The sequence below is a fragment of the Rana temporaria genome, chromosome 9, assembly GCF_905171775.1.
Source record: "Rana temporaria chromosome 9, aRanTem1.1, whole genome shotgun sequence".
NCBI classification, from domain to species: domain Eukaryota; kingdom Metazoa; phylum Chordata; class Amphibia; order Anura; family Ranidae; genus Rana; species Rana temporaria.
Genome location: NC_053497.1, coordinates 127664407 through 127684297, shown reverse-complemented (window position 1 = coordinate 127684297; position 19891 = coordinate 127664407). Strand labels below are relative to the sequence as shown.

General features: G+C 42.1%; 1 protein-coding gene across 1 annotated transcript in view; it reads right to left on the bottom strand.

Moving 5' to 3' along the window:
* The window catches only part of ENTPD2 (ectonucleoside triphosphate diphosphohydrolase 2), an 80634-nt gene that overhangs the window by 20286 nt on the left and 40457 nt on the right, over nt 1-19891 (bottom strand). The window contains exons 4-5 of the mRNA XM_040324462.1: nt 12338-12497; nt 10259-10486 (exon numbers count right to left, since the gene is read on the bottom strand). Coding sequence (XP_040180396.1) covers nt 10259-10486; nt 12338-12497 — 388 coding nt within the window. The remainder of the gene's footprint in view (nt 1-10258; nt 10487-12337; nt 12498-19891) is intronic.

The window sequence follows — 19891 nt, the reverse complement described above, 5'->3', positions numbered from 1 at the left end:
AAAAGGAAAAATGTACACCTTCAATGAATTTTACAACTGTTCTTCTGATCACGTCGTCTACTGCCTTCGTTGCCCTTGCCATTTGCTCTACGTGTGCCGCACGATTCGCCCACTTAGGCAAAAGGTACGGTCAACATCGCAGAAAAATAGAAGGCGGTATAGATAAACACAGCGTTCCCCAACATTTTGCCAAATTCCAAAGGGCTTCACTGATAAACTTGAAGTATGGATATTAGAGCAGATCCCTAAAAACCTTACTGAGGCTGAAAGGTTTTTTAAACTATGTGAACGCGAGACATACTGGATTTACACTTTGGAAACCCTCTCGCCAGGTGGTATGACTGAAATGTTGGAAATTTCCACTCTTCTTTAACTTATTTGATAAGTCCATCCATATATTCTATTTTTCTTAACCCCACCCACTAATATGGTCCTCTTTTATAACATTTTTATAAATGTTTATGTATGGATATATTTATGTTTCTACATGGACATGTTTTTTATATAAATATTTTGCTATATGAATATATGAAATAATATTTGCTATAAAAACATTTTTCCTACTGTACATATGTGTGCGAGGTTCCCCGGAGTGCACAAACAAAGTTGCATGGAACCAATCATAATGTATTAATACATCTTCTAAAATGACCCCTAAATGCATTATTTAAATCTAAATATATATTATCCTTGATATTCTTTATTAAATTAAAGTCTAACCTTAATTTTCCCTAATTTTTAATTTAGATTTAATATACATACTATCCTTGATATATATATATATATATATATATATATATATATATTTTTAAATTTCAGCCCTATTTTTCACCAATTTTCTGTTTAATATATTAAATATCCACACACATATAATTTTTAAGAGAAGAGTTTTAGTTGTTTTTATTTTATTTATCATTGGTATTCCTGTATATCCCAAGGTATTCCAAAGACAAAAAATTATATATATATATATATATATATATATATATATATATATATATATATATATATATATATAAACATGCTTTTATTTATTTATTGTCACTGGAAACATGCCCATATGCCAGTCCTGAGCGTGCAGTATTTCATGTGATTTTTCTAAAAAGTAGGATCAGTTCCTTTTTTCCCTCCACAAGATGGCGCTCGTCTGTACACTTACAAATAGACTTTTTTCCACGCTCATCTCCCCATGCTTGAGAAAGAATCGCGCTAAGTCATCCGACGGCGCCAGCTTTGAAACGTCGTCGCATTTGGTGACGTCACCGCGGCCTACGCTGAGCTCCGGGCCTCGTTTCCACTATCCCTCCGGACCAGCTGTTTTTACAGCAAAAGGACCGACTGGCTTAGGAGAGATACCCGAGAGCAAAACCAGCAAAACAAACAGCCCGGATCGACGTCCCTTCTACCCGCCCCCCTCAGCATTGATCAAGTTAACTTACATTATAAAATCTTAAAATCCAGTATGGAAGTTAACACTGTTGTCTGTGTATTAAAAAAGCTTCTTAAACGTTTAACCTGGAGGCGCCCTCTGTTTTTTTGTTTTTTCTTATCCTGTTCCTGCTCGTCAGAAGCCAATCTAACGTTCAACTTCTGTTGAACGTGAATTGTTGGAAATTTTCTATATGATCATCGGCTGCAACGCTGATCAGTGCTTTCTGAATACAATAGCACAGCAGAGACGATTCCTCCATTCACTTCACTTGTGTGGATGGGGAAAATATGTGCATTTTTTTTCCTTCAATCGGCTCGCTGGTTTAAAAAAAAAAAAAAAAAAAGGGAGAAATTACCCATTTATAGGCAGCCTCGGTATTATTCCTAGTGACCATTAACACCAGAACTGAAAGAGGGAGAATTAAAAAATAAGTTGTGCCAAGAAGAAGCGTAGAGAATCTTCAAATTGGAACACGTTTCAGAAGAAGGTTTTCTATGCAAAGTAGATCTAAACTCCAAATGGATTTCTAAAACATGCTGCATCAAGCAACTACTATTTTTTTCTAAAAAATACCATGTTATCTATGTTTGCATCTGAGACCTCATGCACACTGGACATTTTTGCTCTCTCCTCCTGCCAGCAGTGTTTTGGTAGAATAAAACGTCTAACGCCTTTAACACGTTGAGGTGTGTTTACGCATGTGCGTTAATTTATTATGGCCATTGAAATGAGAAAAAATAAAATAAAAATAAAATGCTCACGCACCAAAACGTACCTAGCACATTCTTTCTGCCACTACGCCACTGCTGGGGAGGCAGGGACATGGGAACTAAGCAGAGAGCCCTAGTAATCCCTAGATCAGGGGTAGGCAACCTGGGGCCCTCCAGCTGAAGTCCCATCATGCCTCTGGGAGTAATTGTAGCTGCCAGCCTTGCAATGCCTCATGGGAAATTTAGTTCCACAACAGCTGGGCCCCCCCAGGTTGCCCTGCCCTAGATCTACTTGGGAGAAAGATCTGTTGGATTATTCGCATTTAGATGTGGGAATACCGCTCACCTCCTCTTTGGGGAATAACTAGGATAATATATTAATTTATATTAATATATATATATATATATATATATATATATATATATATATATATATATATATATAGGTGTAGACACTGGCAATCTCAAACAGGAAATGCCCCTCCCTATATAACCCCCTCCCATAGGAGGAGTACCTCAGTTTTGTAGCAAGCAGTATGCCTCCCAAAATGGTCCTCAAAAAAGAGGGGTGGGAGCTCTGTGTCCCGTGATGTACTCCAAGAAAAAGATTTTACAGGTAAGCTGTATTAAAAATCTCTTTTTCTTTATCGTACATCACGGGACACAGAGCGGCATTCATTACTATATGGGATGTCCCAAAGCAATGCTTACAATGAGGGGAGGGAGAACATCTCCAAGACAAAAGGATTTAATTTAGAGATATACTCAAATCATAATAAATCCAACTTAGTTGAGAAAAATAATCTTAAATTTTAAATTTAACTCAAAAAAGAGGAGCCCCCGGAATCCGAGGGTCTCAAACTGCAGCCTGCAGCACTGCCTGCCCGAAGGCAGTATCAGTATTCCTTCTTACGTCCAACTTGTAGAATTTTGTAAACGTGTGGACAGAAGACCAGGTTGCCGCCTTGCAAACTTGAGCCATAGAGATCTGGTGGTGTGCTGCCCAGGAGGCGCCCATGGCTCTAGTAGAATGAGCCTTTAATGATACTGGAGGAGGCAACCCTTTCAAGCCGTAGGCCTGAGTGATTAATTGCTTAATCCACCTAGAAATGGTGGACTTTGCAGCTGCCTGCCCCTTCTTGGGCCCATCCGGTAGAATGAACAGCACATCTGTTTTCGGATCTTCTTTGTAGCTTTAAGATAGGCCTTCATGGCCCTGACAATATCCAAGGTATGCAGCAACCCTTCCTTTCTGGAAGTAGGTTTAGGGAAGAAGGATGGTAATACCAAATCCTGGTTCAAATGAAAACTGGATATGACCTTCGGTAGGAAGGAAGGATGAGGGCGGAGAACGACCTGTCCTTATGAAAACAAGATATGGTTCCTTACAGGATAAGGCTGCCAGCTCCGAAACTCTTCTTGCGGAAACTATGGCAACCAAAAATACTAACTTCCTTGTCAGTAGAACCAAAGGAATATCAGCCAACGGCTCAAACGGTTGTTTCTGTAAACTTGACAGAACAAGATTTAAATCCCACGGACAAAGCGGGGATTTAACTGGAGGTCTAATACGTAAGACCCCTTGAAGGAAGGTCTTAACCAGCGAGTGGGTGGCCAGCGCTGAAACCACACTGACAGAGCAGAAATCTGTCCTTTGATTGTGCTTAATGCCAATCCTTTATCCACTCCTAGCTGGAGAAAACTTAAACTCTATCGATGGTAAATTTGCGAGGAAAGCCATCGCTTGGACTCACACCAGCCTACATAGGCCTTCCAGACCCTGTAATAAATCACCCTAGAGACCGGTTTCCTGGCTCTGATTAGGGTAGAGATTACTTCTGAGACAGACCTCTACCCCTGAGAATCAGGGATTCAGCTTCCAGGCCGTCAAATTTAGATGCCGTAAGGCAGGGTGGAGGATCGGACCTTGCGATAGCAGGTCTGGCCGTAGAGGAAGAGTCCAGGGTCTCCCACTACCATCCTTAAGATTAGTGAGTACCATGCCCTTCTGGGCCATGCTGGAGCTACCAGGATGACTGGTATGTGCTCCACCCGGATCCTGCGCAGCAGGCGGGGTAGTAACTGGAGCGGGGGAAACGCATAAAGAAGTTTGAACTGATGCCAAGGGCAAACCAACGCATCGGTTCCGCAGGCCATCGGATCCCTTGACGGGATATGAACCTGTCTAGTTCTTGTTGAGTCTCGATGCCATGATATCCACGTCCGGCACTCCTACTTTGGCAGAGTGCTTGAAAGACTGTGGATGCAGAGACCATTCCCCCGGCCATAGAGTCTGGCGGCTTAAGAAGTCCGCCTGAAAGTTGTCCACTCCTGGAATGAATATTGCCGATATGCAGGGCACATGAGCCTCTGCCCATAGGAGAATCAAGCACACTCTCTCTGAGCGGCTTGACTCCTGGTTCCCCCTTGGTGATTTATGTATGCCACGGCCGTGGCATTGTCTGATTGAATTCTCACCGGGAACCCCTGCAATTTTGACGTCCAAGCCCTGAGGGCTAGTCGAGCAGCTCTGAGCTCCAAGATGTTGATGGGTAACTGCTTCTCTGGCTTTGCCCAAGTACCTTGGCGAGTGCAACCATCCAAATTGCTCCCCAGCCCGTCAGGCTGGCGTCTGTGGTCACTATCTTCCAAGCCACTGGGCTGAAAGACTTCCCCTTCAGTAGTTCTGAGAGGTCTAACCACCAACACAGACTTTGTCGGACTCTTGATGAGAGCGGCAACGGGATATCCAAGGCCTGTGGCCTTCTGCTCCATGCTGACAGGATGGCTGCCTGTAGGATGCGAGTGTGGCTCTGGGCGTATGGTACCGCCTCGAATGTGGCCACCATCTTGCCTAGTACCTCATACATAGGCGAATAGTCGGTTCTTTCTTGCTTAGAACCAGTAGGATTAACCTTGATGGCTTACCTTCCTCAGAGGTAGGAACACTCTTGTTGTTCTGTGTCTAATCTCATGCCGAGATATTCCAACTGCCTTGTGGGCTGGAAGCTGACTTTTCTCGTTTAGGACCCAGCCGAACCTCTCGAGGTATTGGACCGTGAGGGCCACTGCTCGCTCCAAGCCGGGAGACGAGTGGTCTATGACTAGGAGGTCGTCCAGGTATGCTAGATCGTGACCCTTGGATCCTTAGCTTGGCTAGGATTGGAGCTAGGACTTCGTGAACACCCGGGGGGCCGTAGCCAACCCGAAGGGAAGCGCCACGAATTGGAATGACGCGAAGCCACCATGAAGCGTAGATATCTTTGATGTGGCTGATAAATTGGAACATGAAGGTAGGCATCCTTTATGTCTATGGACGCCATGAAGTCGTCCTTTGGAGTGTGGCAGCTGCTGACCGCACGGATTCCATCCGAAATGAGCGGATTTTAGATATGCATTTACCATCTTTAGGTCCAAAATTGGCCTGACATCTCCATTGGAGGGATGATGAATAGGTTGGAGTAGAAACCCAGTCCCTGTTCCAGGACTGGTACCTCTACTATTACTTCCTGGGAAAGTAGATGATCTAAGCCGATCTTAATGCGGCTCCCTTTCTCCGGATCGTTTGGAATCCTCGACTCTGGAAATGAGGAGGAGGAAACCTTAGGAATCTAATTTGTAGCCTGTGGCCACGGAAGACCGTACCCACTCGTCGGGAATGCTGGCTTCCCAAATCTCGAAAAGAGTCGCAGCCTTCCCCCCACCTTCGTGGGTGGGGGCGCCCCTTCATAAGGTTGGCTTGGGGGCTGGTTTTGCTGTTTGCGAAACCACTGCCTTTGCCTCTAACAGCCTGTCCTTGTGATCTGCTGTTGAAGCCGAAGTTTGTTTTGCAGGAGGCCGTGATACTGCTTGGTATTAGAGGGCCCCTGCCCAGGGGAATACTGTCGTTTAAACGCAGGTCCCTGAACCTTCTTCTTAGTTGGCAAGAGAGTACTCTTGCCGTTTGAAATGGTCTGAATGTATTTATCTAGGTCTTCTCCGAAGAGTCGTCCTCCATGGAAGGGGAACCCTACCAGGAGTTTCTTGCATGGGGCTCAGCCTCCCAGCTTTTTAACCATAAGAGTCTTCTCATATGGATAAGGGATAACGATAAACGTGACGCTTGCTGGATAGAATCCTTGATTGCGTCTACCGTAAAACAAATGGCCTTAGGGACATCCGAAAATTTTTCTGCCTGCTGGGCCGGAATAAGTTTAAGCATCTGCTTAAATTGATCCGATAATGCTTGAGCGACCCCAATCGCAGCCACAGCTGGCTGTACTACTGCCCCTGCAGTAGTGAAGGAGTTCTTAAGTAGTGCTTCCAAGCGCTTATCACTGGATCCTTGAAAACCTGTATGTTTTCTACAGGGCATGTTAACGATTTGTTAACACATGAGATGGCTGCGTCCACTGCAGGAGTAGCCCTTTTGGAAAATTTTTCTTCCATAGGATATAGGACAGAAAACCTTTTAGGTGGTAAGAAGATCTTATCTGGCTTGTTCCAATCTTGGAACAAAATTCCCTCTAATAGAGGATGGATCGGAAACACAGCATTGCTTTGAGGCGCCCTCAGTGAGCCCAAAGCTGAAACCGTCGATACCTGGAGATCTGGTACTGGCAAGTTGAATGCCTATGGACCAAGTCCGACAATCCTTGAATCCACCAGCTCTCCCTCAGGGAGACTGCCCCAGACTCCTCTGTATCCGGATCTTCGATCCCTGAACCTACTTGGTCCTTGTCCAAGAGGTCGTCCAATTCCCCTGAGGAAAGGACCTCCTCTTCGAGGGTCCGCGCACGGGTGACGGAGATCTATTCCGCTTACTCCCGCATAGCTGCGGCTATTTTTCCCATGCTTTTCTGCATCTCATTTAAAGAGGTAAGTAATACCTCCTCCGTGACCATCTTAGGATTGGTTGACTGCGTCAGCTCCAGCCCCCGATCCCGATGGCCCAACGGCTCCAGTGGGGAAAGCAGCGGCATAGCTTTCGAGACCTCAGACCTGTGGGGGAATCCCCACCTTTTGTACCCTCTGATTTGTTCTTTGATGCCATGGTACAATACCGAGGTACACCTGCTACTTATTGGTACCTGGGACTTATAAATAGTTAAATGCCCAAACACCTGTTTGGGGAATAAAAAATGTTTCCTCTTCCCCAGATGACACTTTTTTTTTTTTTTTTTCAAAAGAAAAAAACTTCTTTTCCTTTTTTTTTTTTTTTTTTTTTTTTTTTTTCAATCTAGGCAAGAAAAAACATTCTATCCCCCTGAGTAGTATTGCCAAATTAAAGACTATGAGATGGAAAAGAAAAACAGCCTATTCCTAGGCTAAACCACAATCTTCTGAAGACTGTAGTATTCTTTCCGGCCACTGTGTGTCCTCGGCGCCCCGTGCTTCACTCAGTCCTTCCTCCCTCAAACCATAGTATTGAATGAACTGTGGTATCTAAGGAAGGGCCGCCCCTTCCTTAAATCACTGACCCGCCCTTCCCCCCCAGCAAAAACGGCGCCAAATGCGCCTATAAACACGTGCACGCGCGCCGCGCGCGTGCCCGCCGACGGGGGGGGTGTGTATGAGGAAGGGCCTCTCTGTTCCTGCACCGCAGCCAGAAAACACACGAGGAGGACAGCGTTTTGCCTGCCTTGCAGGCATGAGGAAGAGGACTGGATAGAGCATCGCTGGAGGCTTGCAGGTAAGCATAGCTCTTGACACACACATACATTTGTACACAAAAGGCCCCACTCACAGCTTTTCCAATACTACCAGGGAGGTCACTTTTTTAAGGGGAATAACAACATATAGAGCCATCCTATCTTCATGATATGTGACTGGTTTGCCAGATGTAATGCATAACTTTTAGGCATGTCCCCTGTGACCTCCCAGAAAAAACTTGCTAAGAGCCAAGTTCCGCAAGTTTTCCCCTTACTTACCTGCTCCATGCCGCAGGACTTTGCAAAGCAAGAGGCCATATATATATATATATATATATATATATATAGTTGTCATAAGGTCCTAAGATTGTTTGCAAGAGTATCTATGTTGTGTTTGAGATCAAATGTTATCCCCCCCCCCCCCCCCCATTGTGTTTTTTTCTTCTTATTTTATGAATGTTGCCTTGCTTTTCCTTGCTTGTTTTTATTGGGTTTTATTGTAAACTTTTACTAAAATGAATAAAAAAATAAATAAAAAATGCTGCTGCACTTGACAGCAGTTTTTTATTTCTGCCTCAAAGCACCTGTGTGTGCATGGACAAATAGGATAACATGCAAGGGCAGAGGCAGAAATAAAAAAAATGCCAGACACCCCTAAGAGCAACTTCAAAAACATCCAGTGTGCATAAAGCTGCCCATCACCTCCATCACTTTTCATCTACTTTGTGTCAACTTACAGTATGTGCAGCTATTTTTTGCCCCATCACCCCCCCCCCCCCTATATTTGGGAGCGGTTATTATTTTTCTATATATGATACTACTTGGGTATTTTTTTTGATCACCTTTTATATACATATTTGCATCTACTCTTGAGGAAGTGGAAACTAATCCACGAAACGTGTACAGTTAAAAGATGCCAAGAAATTTGTGGACCGTTATGAATTTTGCACTCATGTATTTCAATCTACCAAAATCATGTATATCCAAACATGTATATGAACATTAACAACTTTTATGAATTTACTATGTTTATTATGATTACTTATTATGGATCGGCTCATTAATTGCCCCCTTCTTGTTTATTGGTGGTATTTTATTAATGTCCATCAAATTGTTAATATGTATTTTACTTCTATGCATACATTTGTATTCATGTATACTATCATGTTTAGCCCAATTTAAAAGGTCTTATGACCATGTTCTTGTTTTTGTATACTTTGTATTTACATCCCACTTGCCTCAGCATCAGCGGCACATGGTTCCTCTGAAGCAGCTTCCTGATTGTGACAACCGCTGATCATGCCTGTGCAATGTGTCAGCCCAACCACTCAAGTCTCCACAAGCGTCATGTGACAGGGTGGCAACATATCATGCCATTAGATTAGAACACTCATGCCATTAGGTGAGAACACTCATGCCATTAGATGAGAACACTCATGCCATTAGATTTTTGTGCTAAATCTTTCAACTACCCCTCTCATAACTCGAACTGTTGTAATGACTAAACTGCAACAGCTCCATTGCCGCTACTGTACAGTAGGGTTGGTAGTGCTCTATGTTTTCACATTTAATAGCAGTGAAAAGATCAGTTGCAGAATTTCAGGCTCCGGGAACATAGCTCCATTACAATTTTAGCTCTGGTGCAGTTGCAGTAACAGTTCCTTCTCCAGGTAATGGCATCCTCTCCAGGCTCTGGAGCTGAAGAATTCCATACCTTACTGTACAAATGAATCCTAGGCCAATTCATGCAGAAAAAGTGAGCTTGAAGGACAGTAGGAAAGGATTGCTTTGCATAAATGCTCCTCTAAAGTTTATTATGGCTTTTAAATCTAGAACATTTATCCAGGCAAATATGAAATATGGCATATTATTTCGGATTTGCTTTTTGAGCTAGAAGGTGGTTTAACCGGGCCTGCATCAATGGCATCAGATTGGGATGCATTTGACCTGCCATTGATCAGCTCCGCCTGGCCTGCATTTGACTTGCATAAAAAAAGTCCTGCATTACCATAGACTATGCGAATGCGCAAAACTTATCTGATGTGATCCAAAGTCCAACAACACATGCCACTCCTTTTGCAGGTTTTCCATAATCTCCATTTATGCCTTTGATGTAAAAAGACTGTTTACAGAGCTCAATAACTCAAAATTTATATAGAGGCAAATCATAAATTATACAGGGTCAGAGCAGTGACTTCTCCCTCATAACATATACTGTAGATTAGACTGAAGTTTTAACGATTCAGAGCAGGGATTCAGCCCGAGGTTTATATGAGGGGCATCGTACCTGCCATGCTTGGTCTTTGAGTACCCCATAGTGTTTTGGGAATACTTTGTCATGTACACATTTATTTGTAAGTAGAAGTTTAGAAAAACCATACATCAAACATTATTTAAAACAACACAAGAAAATTACCCTCAAGTTTCCCTTTAAAAAAAAAGTGCATTGACCGATTCTTCACTTGGGAAAAAAAAAATCAGCATACCTTTATTACTTTGGACAGGACTCTCTTCAGCACCTGGTCTCTCCCATAGCACAGAAAGCTGTGTGTGTACACACGATAGGACTGTCCATAGAGCCGCAGGTTCATCTCATTCTCTGGGCTGTCAATCTGGTCTGCAGTCTCAAACGTAATTTGGGTAGAAGCCCCGCCAAGATCCATAGCTCCCAGAGTACCCTTCCTAGGCTGGAACCATTTCCCAATCCAGCTATACTGCAGAAGAAATACGACACAGACGAGTGAATTATCAGAAGACAAAAAGTGAAAATGTAATTTATTTTACTAGGAAACCTTAAATACCAATTCCAACTGTAGTGAAATAGTATAGTGGTTAGATAATTGATGTTTAAGTATTAAGTAGTTTTCCAGCAGCAACCCAATTCTTCCAGAGAGAGCACTTTATTTTGACTTCCAACACAGAACAAAGTCCAATACTTGCAACAGATGACAAAAATCCAACAGAGTAAATATATCTCAGAGTCCCATTTTTCCTAGACTATTCCTAGACCTGTGCCTTCATATCCATGGGACGAATGAATAGAATAATAAAAAAAAAAAATATATATATATATATATATATATATATATATATATATATATATATATATATATATATATATATATATATAAAACATTTTTTTATAAAGAAACATACAAATGCTGGCAGCCATATTTTTTTTACTTATAGCAGTGATGGTATTTTTTGCTTGTCTTAGCTTGATGTTAGTGTATGGTCTGTGCTAGGTCAGTAGGCATCCACTAAAAATGTATAAGCAATTTATCCTGCAAATTATTTTACTAACCAGTCATTCAGCGAGACTGCTGCGCACACACACACACACACACACACACACACACACACATACAGAAAAAGTTACTGACAAATATGATCATGAAAATATGCTAGTGCAAGCATATCAGAAGCCAAATAACCTTTACAATGGAATATGTTCCAATTTCCTATACAAAAGGCAATGCAAGGTTAGGCGATCTCATGAGTTTTAAACTGAACACGTCCTGCTTGTGCTCTCCTGCTCCCATCTGTTTACACCTTGGCACAGAGTCAGGGAACTTGTCCAGGTGCCTCATCTCTATTCATGCCCCATTGAGAAACAAATGCTTTCATGAATGCCAAACTCTTTACATGTCCAACCACAAACTATGATAGATCTATAGAATAGAGATGGTCCAGCCTTTTCCACATCAAGATGCCAACTGGGGCTGGAGGCTATGGACTGCAGAACGCACAAAAGAAGAGCTTTTCACAAGACACACCCAACAGATTTCAATGGACACCCTATTAATCTGATTAGTCTAAAAAAACAAATCACATCACAAAACCTTACTCATAATAAAAAGTACTGTCTCTACTACACACTAATAGCATAATAGACCTGGCAATAAGCCCTTAGAGTAACACAATCATTGAAATTCATACATGAAGCACACATTAAAACCATTATTAGTTTGTGTTAGTACCAATAAAAATCTGCTGCTGCAGAGCTTCCTACTAGGACCTAAAGCCTAGGCAAAGCTCACATGGTATCTGGCTGTCACGGACTTGGCCAACTTATGCCCTGTACACACGATAGGTTAGTCTGATGAAAACGGTCTGATGGATTTTTCTATCAGATATCCGATGAAGCTGACTAATGATCAGTTGTGCCTACACACCATCAGTTAAAAAAACGATTGTGTCAGAACGCGGTGATGTAAAACACAACGACGTCCTGAAAAAAAATGAAGTTCAATGCTTCCAAGCATGCGTCGACTTGATTCTGAGCATGCGTGGATTTTTAACCGATGGACATACCCACAGACGATCATTTTTTTCTATAGGTTTTTTTATCCATCAGATAATTTTAAAACAAGTTCCTATTTTTTTGACTGATGGATAAAAAACATATGGGGCCCACACACGATAGGTTAGTCTGATGAAAACGGTCCATCAGACCGTTTTCATCAGACTAACCTATCGTGTGTACAGTGCATTAGTCTACAGTATTCCACCCAGTTTTGAAATATTATGGGCAGAGAGGCCTTTAAATGTCAAAATCTTTTTACCTTGATGAAGTTTTCAAGGAGATAGTTGGCGGTCACCCAGCCAAACACACCTTCATCCTGGCCAGACAAGATCTTTGCCCCTCGAAAATCAAAAGGGTAGGACTTCAGTGTGGTACTGACAGCCTGCAGAACTTCATCAGAGGCCTTGGCATCAGTCAAGCTGTGGGCAAAAAGAAGTCAGTAATTTGTATCAGCTGGGTCACTATACTTTTACAGTTTCTGTGGTTTTCCATTATCATAGATTGAAGAGATGAAGCCCCAGATCTCCAAACTGAACATCCAGCCAGTGCATCCAAGGTTTATCAAGTTGTACATCAATAGATTTTAAAACAATTTGATCCACCATTATTTTGGGTGTTTGGTGGGCAGTGCATGGCAGTTATTTTCCCCCCTGTAGAAAAAAATGGAATTGCACATCCTAGTATATCAGACTTTAGTAACTTGCTGTAGGTTCCCCCTACACTTTTTTGTTCCGCCACTTGGAAACAGCTCTGTTCATCCCTGACCATATGGGAGCATCTTTCAACCTTGGATATTGAAAAAAAAAAAAAAGTTTCCCCATCCTGGCCAACATTTGAGATACCTACTTAATCTATCCATCAGAATGCATGTGCCTCCATTGTGGGGACACTCATTGTTTAGTGTTAGGACCACAGATTACAGGGTGCCATGGCGCGGCTCTGTGGCTCACGCATGCATTTGCAAATGCGTGCGGACAAAACCCCTGTTTTTAACGCATACTGTTAGACAGGTTAATTGATTGTTCTGCGAACTGGTCAGTAAGTAGGCTTGGTTTTTCCCTGGGCATTCCCCAGGTTTTCTTGATACCTACTACTATGCATTGATATATGTGTCAGAACCACTTGGGCACCCTGACTAGGTGCTTCTGTCCACCAACCAGCACCTCCTGCCCTCCAAACCATTCCGAGCAGACTAAAAGCCAATACCAGCCCTTTTAACCCCAAAGATCGTACACAGCCCAATTGACTGTTTATCGAAACTCAGACACATACAGGGGCGGACTGACCATTGAGTCACTCGGGCACTGCCGAGGGCCCCATGTCACTAGGGGGCCCCATCAGGGTTGCCAGGCTCAGTAAAACCAGGCACAGTATGTAAAAAATCTATGTTTTTTTTTACATCTGTCCCTGATATGTTTGAAACCAACATGCTTCGGATGTGAAAATCCCAAGATTTTAGCTGCCCCGCCTCTGCACTGCCTCCTGGCGTGGTGGCCATCTGTAAGCCCAGGGGCCCCATAGTCTTCTATTGCCCGGGGGCCCCATGAGTTGTCAGTCCGCCCCTGGACACATACTGTATACCCTACAGGAAGACATCCCCTCATGATCATAATAACCCAACAATACAAATTGTAGGCAAGAATATAACATAACTAAGAAATAGCTAACAAACTATAAACATTTAGTTAAACAACTAGCCACTGAGACAATGTAAATCAGATATCCCACTCCAGATCAGACTTCGCGACCCCAAGGTCACACATCACATAATAGTTTGCTAGCAGACAAAAATAGGCGAGTTAGTACAATAAACACATAAAAAAAAAAAAAACTGATCTCCCCCTTCTCAGACTAGTAGGCAACAGAAGACCCAGGGCTGTCCATTGAGTCCCAAGCTGGTTAGAGACCATTATGGCCTTCTTGACTGTTAAATGTAATAATGTCCCTTTTGCATTGCATAACAGGACATCTTCCTAAATGCTTGTAGCTTCCTCTAATGCCAGGGCACATAGTCGGTAGGCAAGGGGCTAGCCTTCAGTTCCCTCCAAAAGCCTCTGTCCCAGGTGAGTCTGTCACAATATATAACTTGATAAACCTTGGACGCACAGGCTGGATGTTCAGTAATAAAAGTTTAGAGATTATGTCCATCGCTTTGATTGTGAGAGCATGTGAATCCTGAAAAAAAACTTTAGAACAATGTGAAAAACCGTGAAGGTCCACAAGGCACTATATCTGTTTCATGTATCCATTATGTAGATATGGATGTAGTTTTTATATGAAAAGCATTCCATGTATTAATAGTTATATTGCATTTTTAACATTACCTTAGTTTTGTGTATTATGACACATTTACATCTCTCTACTCCAGTCTCCAGTTTGGAGATCTGGGTTTTCATCTCTTCAATTTCACATAACGTAAATGTCAAAAGTTTCAATATGTAGCACAGTATATCTCCTTACCTAGATATCATTTAATAATAAAAAAAAAGTATATAAGTTCTCGGATTTTGTTTTACTAAATTAAGATTGCATATCAGGCCTAAAAAAAAAAAAAAAAAGGAGGAAATCTTAATTAGAGTCACACAACAGGTGGGCTTTCTTTTCAACAAAGATAATTGTAGAGAACCTGTGATCACAATAAAAGTGCCGTCATGCAAAACATTCTAATGCTGCGTACACACAATCGGCTTTTCCGTCAGAAAAATCTTGGATGGTTTTTCTGACGGAATTCCACTCATGCTTGGCTTGCATACACACGGTCACACAAAAGTTCTCTAAACTTTCGACCGTTAAGAACTCGGTGATGTACAACACTACGACGAGCCGAGAAAATTAAGTTTAATGCTTCCGAGCACGTGTCTGAATTTTGCGTGTCGAAATTGCTACAGACGATCGGATTTTCCCGTTTATTTTCTTCTGTTGGAAAAATCTGAGAACCAGCTCTCAATCTTTTGCTGGCGGAAATTCCACCAGCAAAAGTCCCATGGAGCATACACACGGTCGGAATTTCCACTCAAAAGCTCACATCGGACTTTTGCTGTCGGAATTTCCGATCATGTGTAGGGGGCATAAAACTTTGAAACCCAGGATGCACTTTTATGATTTCAAGTAAACCTATTGATAAAGAAATAGAGCCGCCATTGCTGACCCCATTGTGAAAATACTAGTTGACCAGCAACCCATTGCTCTGAGAAAGCAGGCCTGTCCCCCAAAACACATCAGCCGATTTAGTCATCCGTATTAGTCCATGAGGTTCAATGGCTGACTTCTGGACTCTGTCATGCCAACATTCCTTTTGGTTTGCGAGTATATTGTGTAACTTTTAATAAAGTGCTGGAGATAATGGACTAGGAGTTTGTCCCCTTTTTGTTCCTTGCCATTTATACTGGCCAGCGAGTTGAAACAGCTATGGAAGCGCCAAACAATTCCCACACGTTGAGTTTTGACCATGTGCACAACTGACATACCCCATTGTACTGTCTTTTACTAAAAATGGAAGACATTTTTCATCTTAATCTCCATTAGGAGTTTATTCTAATACTATCCACCAGCGCTTGGATCTATAAAATAAACACCAAAGCTGCTGTATCCAAAATGCAACATAAGCACTTATGTGCTTATAGCATCAATGCTATACAGCGCTATTGGTTTGTGTATACAAATCTAAAAATGTATTCAAGAAGTGAACACGAGAGCACTTTTACAGGGTTTTTTATTATATATATATATATATATATATATATATATATATATATATATATATATATATATATATATATATATATATATATATATATATATATATATATATATATATATATATATATATATATATATATATATATATATATATATATAATATATATCTCCCACCCCAAATCTAGGGGGGGCGCCATTTAAAATCAAAGGGATGTGTGGATCAGTACTTGGACCCAGACCTTTACAATTAATTCAAATTTGCCTCTGTCCTGGCTGTGGTACTACTTGGTAGTTTCCCCTTGTTGCCTGCAGGTGGTGTTGCCATCCTGGCTTTATGTTGGAACGCAGGTGTACCATGGTGTATTGGGTGTCCTTTCTCAGCAGCGGTTCCTGTTGGAGTGGTGACCCCACTGTGCATGCCATGGAGGGGTACTTAAGGGGCAGACGCCATTGTTCGGGGGTCCTTCCTGGCGCGAGGTGTGCGTACCGGACTTCAGGGCCACGTTGCCCCGGAGTTGTTTCACTGTTGAATAGGCCCAGCTATGCTGGCTGGGGCCTACAAATCCTAAAAGGGGATCCCACACTTGAGAAAGGAGCGCGCATGTCCGTTCCCCGGCTTGCGCATGCTCTGAAAGGCGTTGTGGTTCCCCTCTGTTTCCGTCCAGCTGACGTCACACGCCAGCACACGAGACTCCAGCCTAGCTGCCATCCAACACCACGGACATAGTCGGCTCTCCCCGGCTCTGAGCGGCTACAGAAGTCTGGATTAGATGGTTCTGCCCTGAATGCATTTCTCTCGGCTCTGGATTAACCGTCAGCCAGGACTACACCAGTCTCCCGAACTTTACCATGTCTATGTAAGTGCTGGATACATTAAAGCGGTTGTAAACCCGCATATTAATTTTTTTTATTTTTTTTACACCTGCAAGGAAAAAGCCATAATGAGCTAGTATGCACCGCATATTAGCTCATTATGAAATACTTACCTCGGAACGAGGTAGGGAACTTACCTGGTCCACGCTGAGCGTGTCTTCCAGCGCTGTGATTGGCTGGAGCGGCGATGACGTCACTCCTGCGCATGTGATTTCCTTTCTGGCATGGGTCGGCGGGGCCGGTCCTTCAGCCGAGGATCCCCCCTGCGCATGCGCCGCTGCAATCAGCGGCGCATTGCGAGGGGAATATCTCCTAAACCGTACAGGTTTAGGAGATATTCTTTATACCTACAGGTAAGCCTTATTATAGGCTTACCTGTAGGCAAAAGTCAAAAAAGTGGGTTTACAACCACTTTAACGGCTTGCCGACCAGCCGCCGCAGTTATACGGCGGCAGGTCGGCTCTGCTGGGCGAGAGCTTGTAGCTATACGTCACCTCTCCCAGGAGCCAATAGGGGCACGCGCCCCCCGCTCACCCCTGACACCGACGCGCGTGCCCGGGGACCCGCGATCGCTTGTTACAGAGCGAGAACCGGGAGCTGTGTGTGTAAACACACAGCTCCCGGTCCTGTCAGGGGGGGAAATGACAGATCGTATGTTCATACAATGTATGAACAGCGATTTGTCATTTCCCCATGTCAGTCTACCCCCCCCCCCCTTTCAATTACAACACACCCAGAGAACATGATTAACCCCTTCCTCGCCCCCTAGTGTTAGTCCCTTCACCGCCATTTTTATAGTAATCAATGCATTTTTATAGCACTGATCACTATAAAAATGCCAATGGTCCCAAAAATGTGTCAAAAGTGTCCGCCATAATGTCGCAGTACCAAAATAAATAAATAAATAAAATAAATAAATCGCTGATCGCCGCCATTACTAGTAAAAAAAATATTAAGAAAAATGCCATAAAACTATCCCCTATTTTGTAAACGCTATAACTTTTGCGCAAACCAATCAATAAACGCTTATTGCGATTTTTTTTACAAAAAATATGTAGACGAATACGTATCGGTCTAAACTGGAGGAAAAAAATTGTTTTGTTTTTTTTCAGATATTTTTGGGGGATATTTATTATAGCAAAAAATATTCATTTTTTTCAAAATTGTCGCTCTATTTTTGTTTATAGCGCAAAAACGAAAAACCGCAGAGGTGATCAAATACCACCAAAAGAAAGGTCTATTTGTGGGGGGAAAAAAGGACGCCAATTTTGTTTGGGAGCCACGTCGCATGACTGCGCAATTGTCAGTTAAAGCGACGCAGTGCCGAATCGCAAAAAGTGGCCTGGTCTTTGACCAGCAACATGGTCCGGGGGTTAAGTGCTATATATATATATATATATATATATATATATATATATATATATATATATATATAGCAGATATATACATAGCAGATATATACATATATATATATATACATACATACCAGACCAAAAGTTTGGACACCTACTCAAAGAGTTTTCTTTATTTTCATGACTATGAAAATTGTAGATTCACACTGAAGGCATCAAAACTATGAATGAACACATGTGGAATTATACATAACAAAAAAGTGTGAAACAACTGAAAATATATTTCATATTCTAGGTTCTTCAAAGTAGCCACCTTTTGCAGCAGACACATCTCTAGAACTGGTAAGAGGAGACTGTGTGAATCAGGCCTTCATGGTAGAATATCTGCTAGGAAACCACTGCTAAAGAAAGGCAACAAGCAGAAGAGACTTGTTTGGGCTAAAGAACACAAGGAATGGACATTAGACCAGTGGAAATCTGTGCTTTGGTCTGATGAGTCCAAACTTGAAATCTTCGGTTCCAACCCCCGTGTCTTTGTGCGACGCAGAAAAGGTGAACGGATGGGGTGCTGCGCCAGGTGACTACCTCTTGAAGCTCATCAAGAGAATACAAAGAGTGTGCCAAGCAGTAATCAAAGCAAAAGGTGGCTACTTTGAAGAACCTAGAATATGAAATAGATTTTATTTATTTTTATATAAAGTTTTGATGCCTTCAGTGTGAATCTACAATTTTCATATTAATGAAAACTCTTTAAATGAGGTGTGTCCAAACTTTTGGTCTGTACTAATATATATATATATATATATATATATATATATATATATACACACACACATACATACACACACACACACACACACACACACACACACACACACACACACACACATACACATATATAAAATATATTTTTGCCTGCATCTAGATTTGTATAGACAGACAAATAGCTCTGTATAGACTTGATTAATATATCTCCTAGAACAGTGATAGTGAACCTTGGCACCCCAGATGTTTTGGAACTACATTTCCCATGATGCTCATGCATTCTGCAGTGTAGTTGAGCATCAAGGGAAATGTACTTCCAAAACATCTGGGGTGCCAAGGTTCACCATCACTGTCCTAGAAGTTTGCCAGTAGTTTCTCTATAAAGCAACGATGTTGCAGACTTTAACATAACATCATGCCACTTGCTCCCAGCCCATGAAAGGAGAAGGTACTCATCCAACCTACAACCTGGAATTTTTCCATAAACTATTGCCTACGCTGGCAGAAGAGTGGCAGGCAACCCCCTTGGAGAATGAACTTTTAAACTGTACAGGGTTACGTTTGGCCCAAAAAATACATAAATATATGAGGGGTGGTGTATTGTTTGGTAGGATGACAGCACTTGGATCAGGATCTTGGGTGGTCTCCAAAGCAGACGTTTCCCAACAATAAACATAACATTTAAATAGATAAGCCTAGAGCCAGATTTTTGCTTGGTAGTAAAAGCTCTCTAGAACTTCACTTCAAAAACATTAGAAAGTTATTCTAGCAGTTAACTTAGCTAGCTCATTTTATTTACCGCATTTCACAATGTTCCTAGTGTGCCATACTGAATTGATCAATGAAATTACAGTTCAACCCTATATGTTGAAACGACTATCGAATATACATTTTGAAGACATGTATATGGCTCTAAACGACTCAATTTTGTAGCATATATAGTTCCCTCAGTACAGGTTTCCTTTAAGTCTGTGGAGTCTTACAATTAGGAGATTTACCCAAACTGGAGAGAGCAAAGAAGTTTGGAAACCATTCGGCTCCTACGCACAGCTGCACCAGATTTTGCACTCTCCAGTTTTAGTAAATCAACCCCACAGGGTCAAGAATTTCCTAGGAGCAGCCAG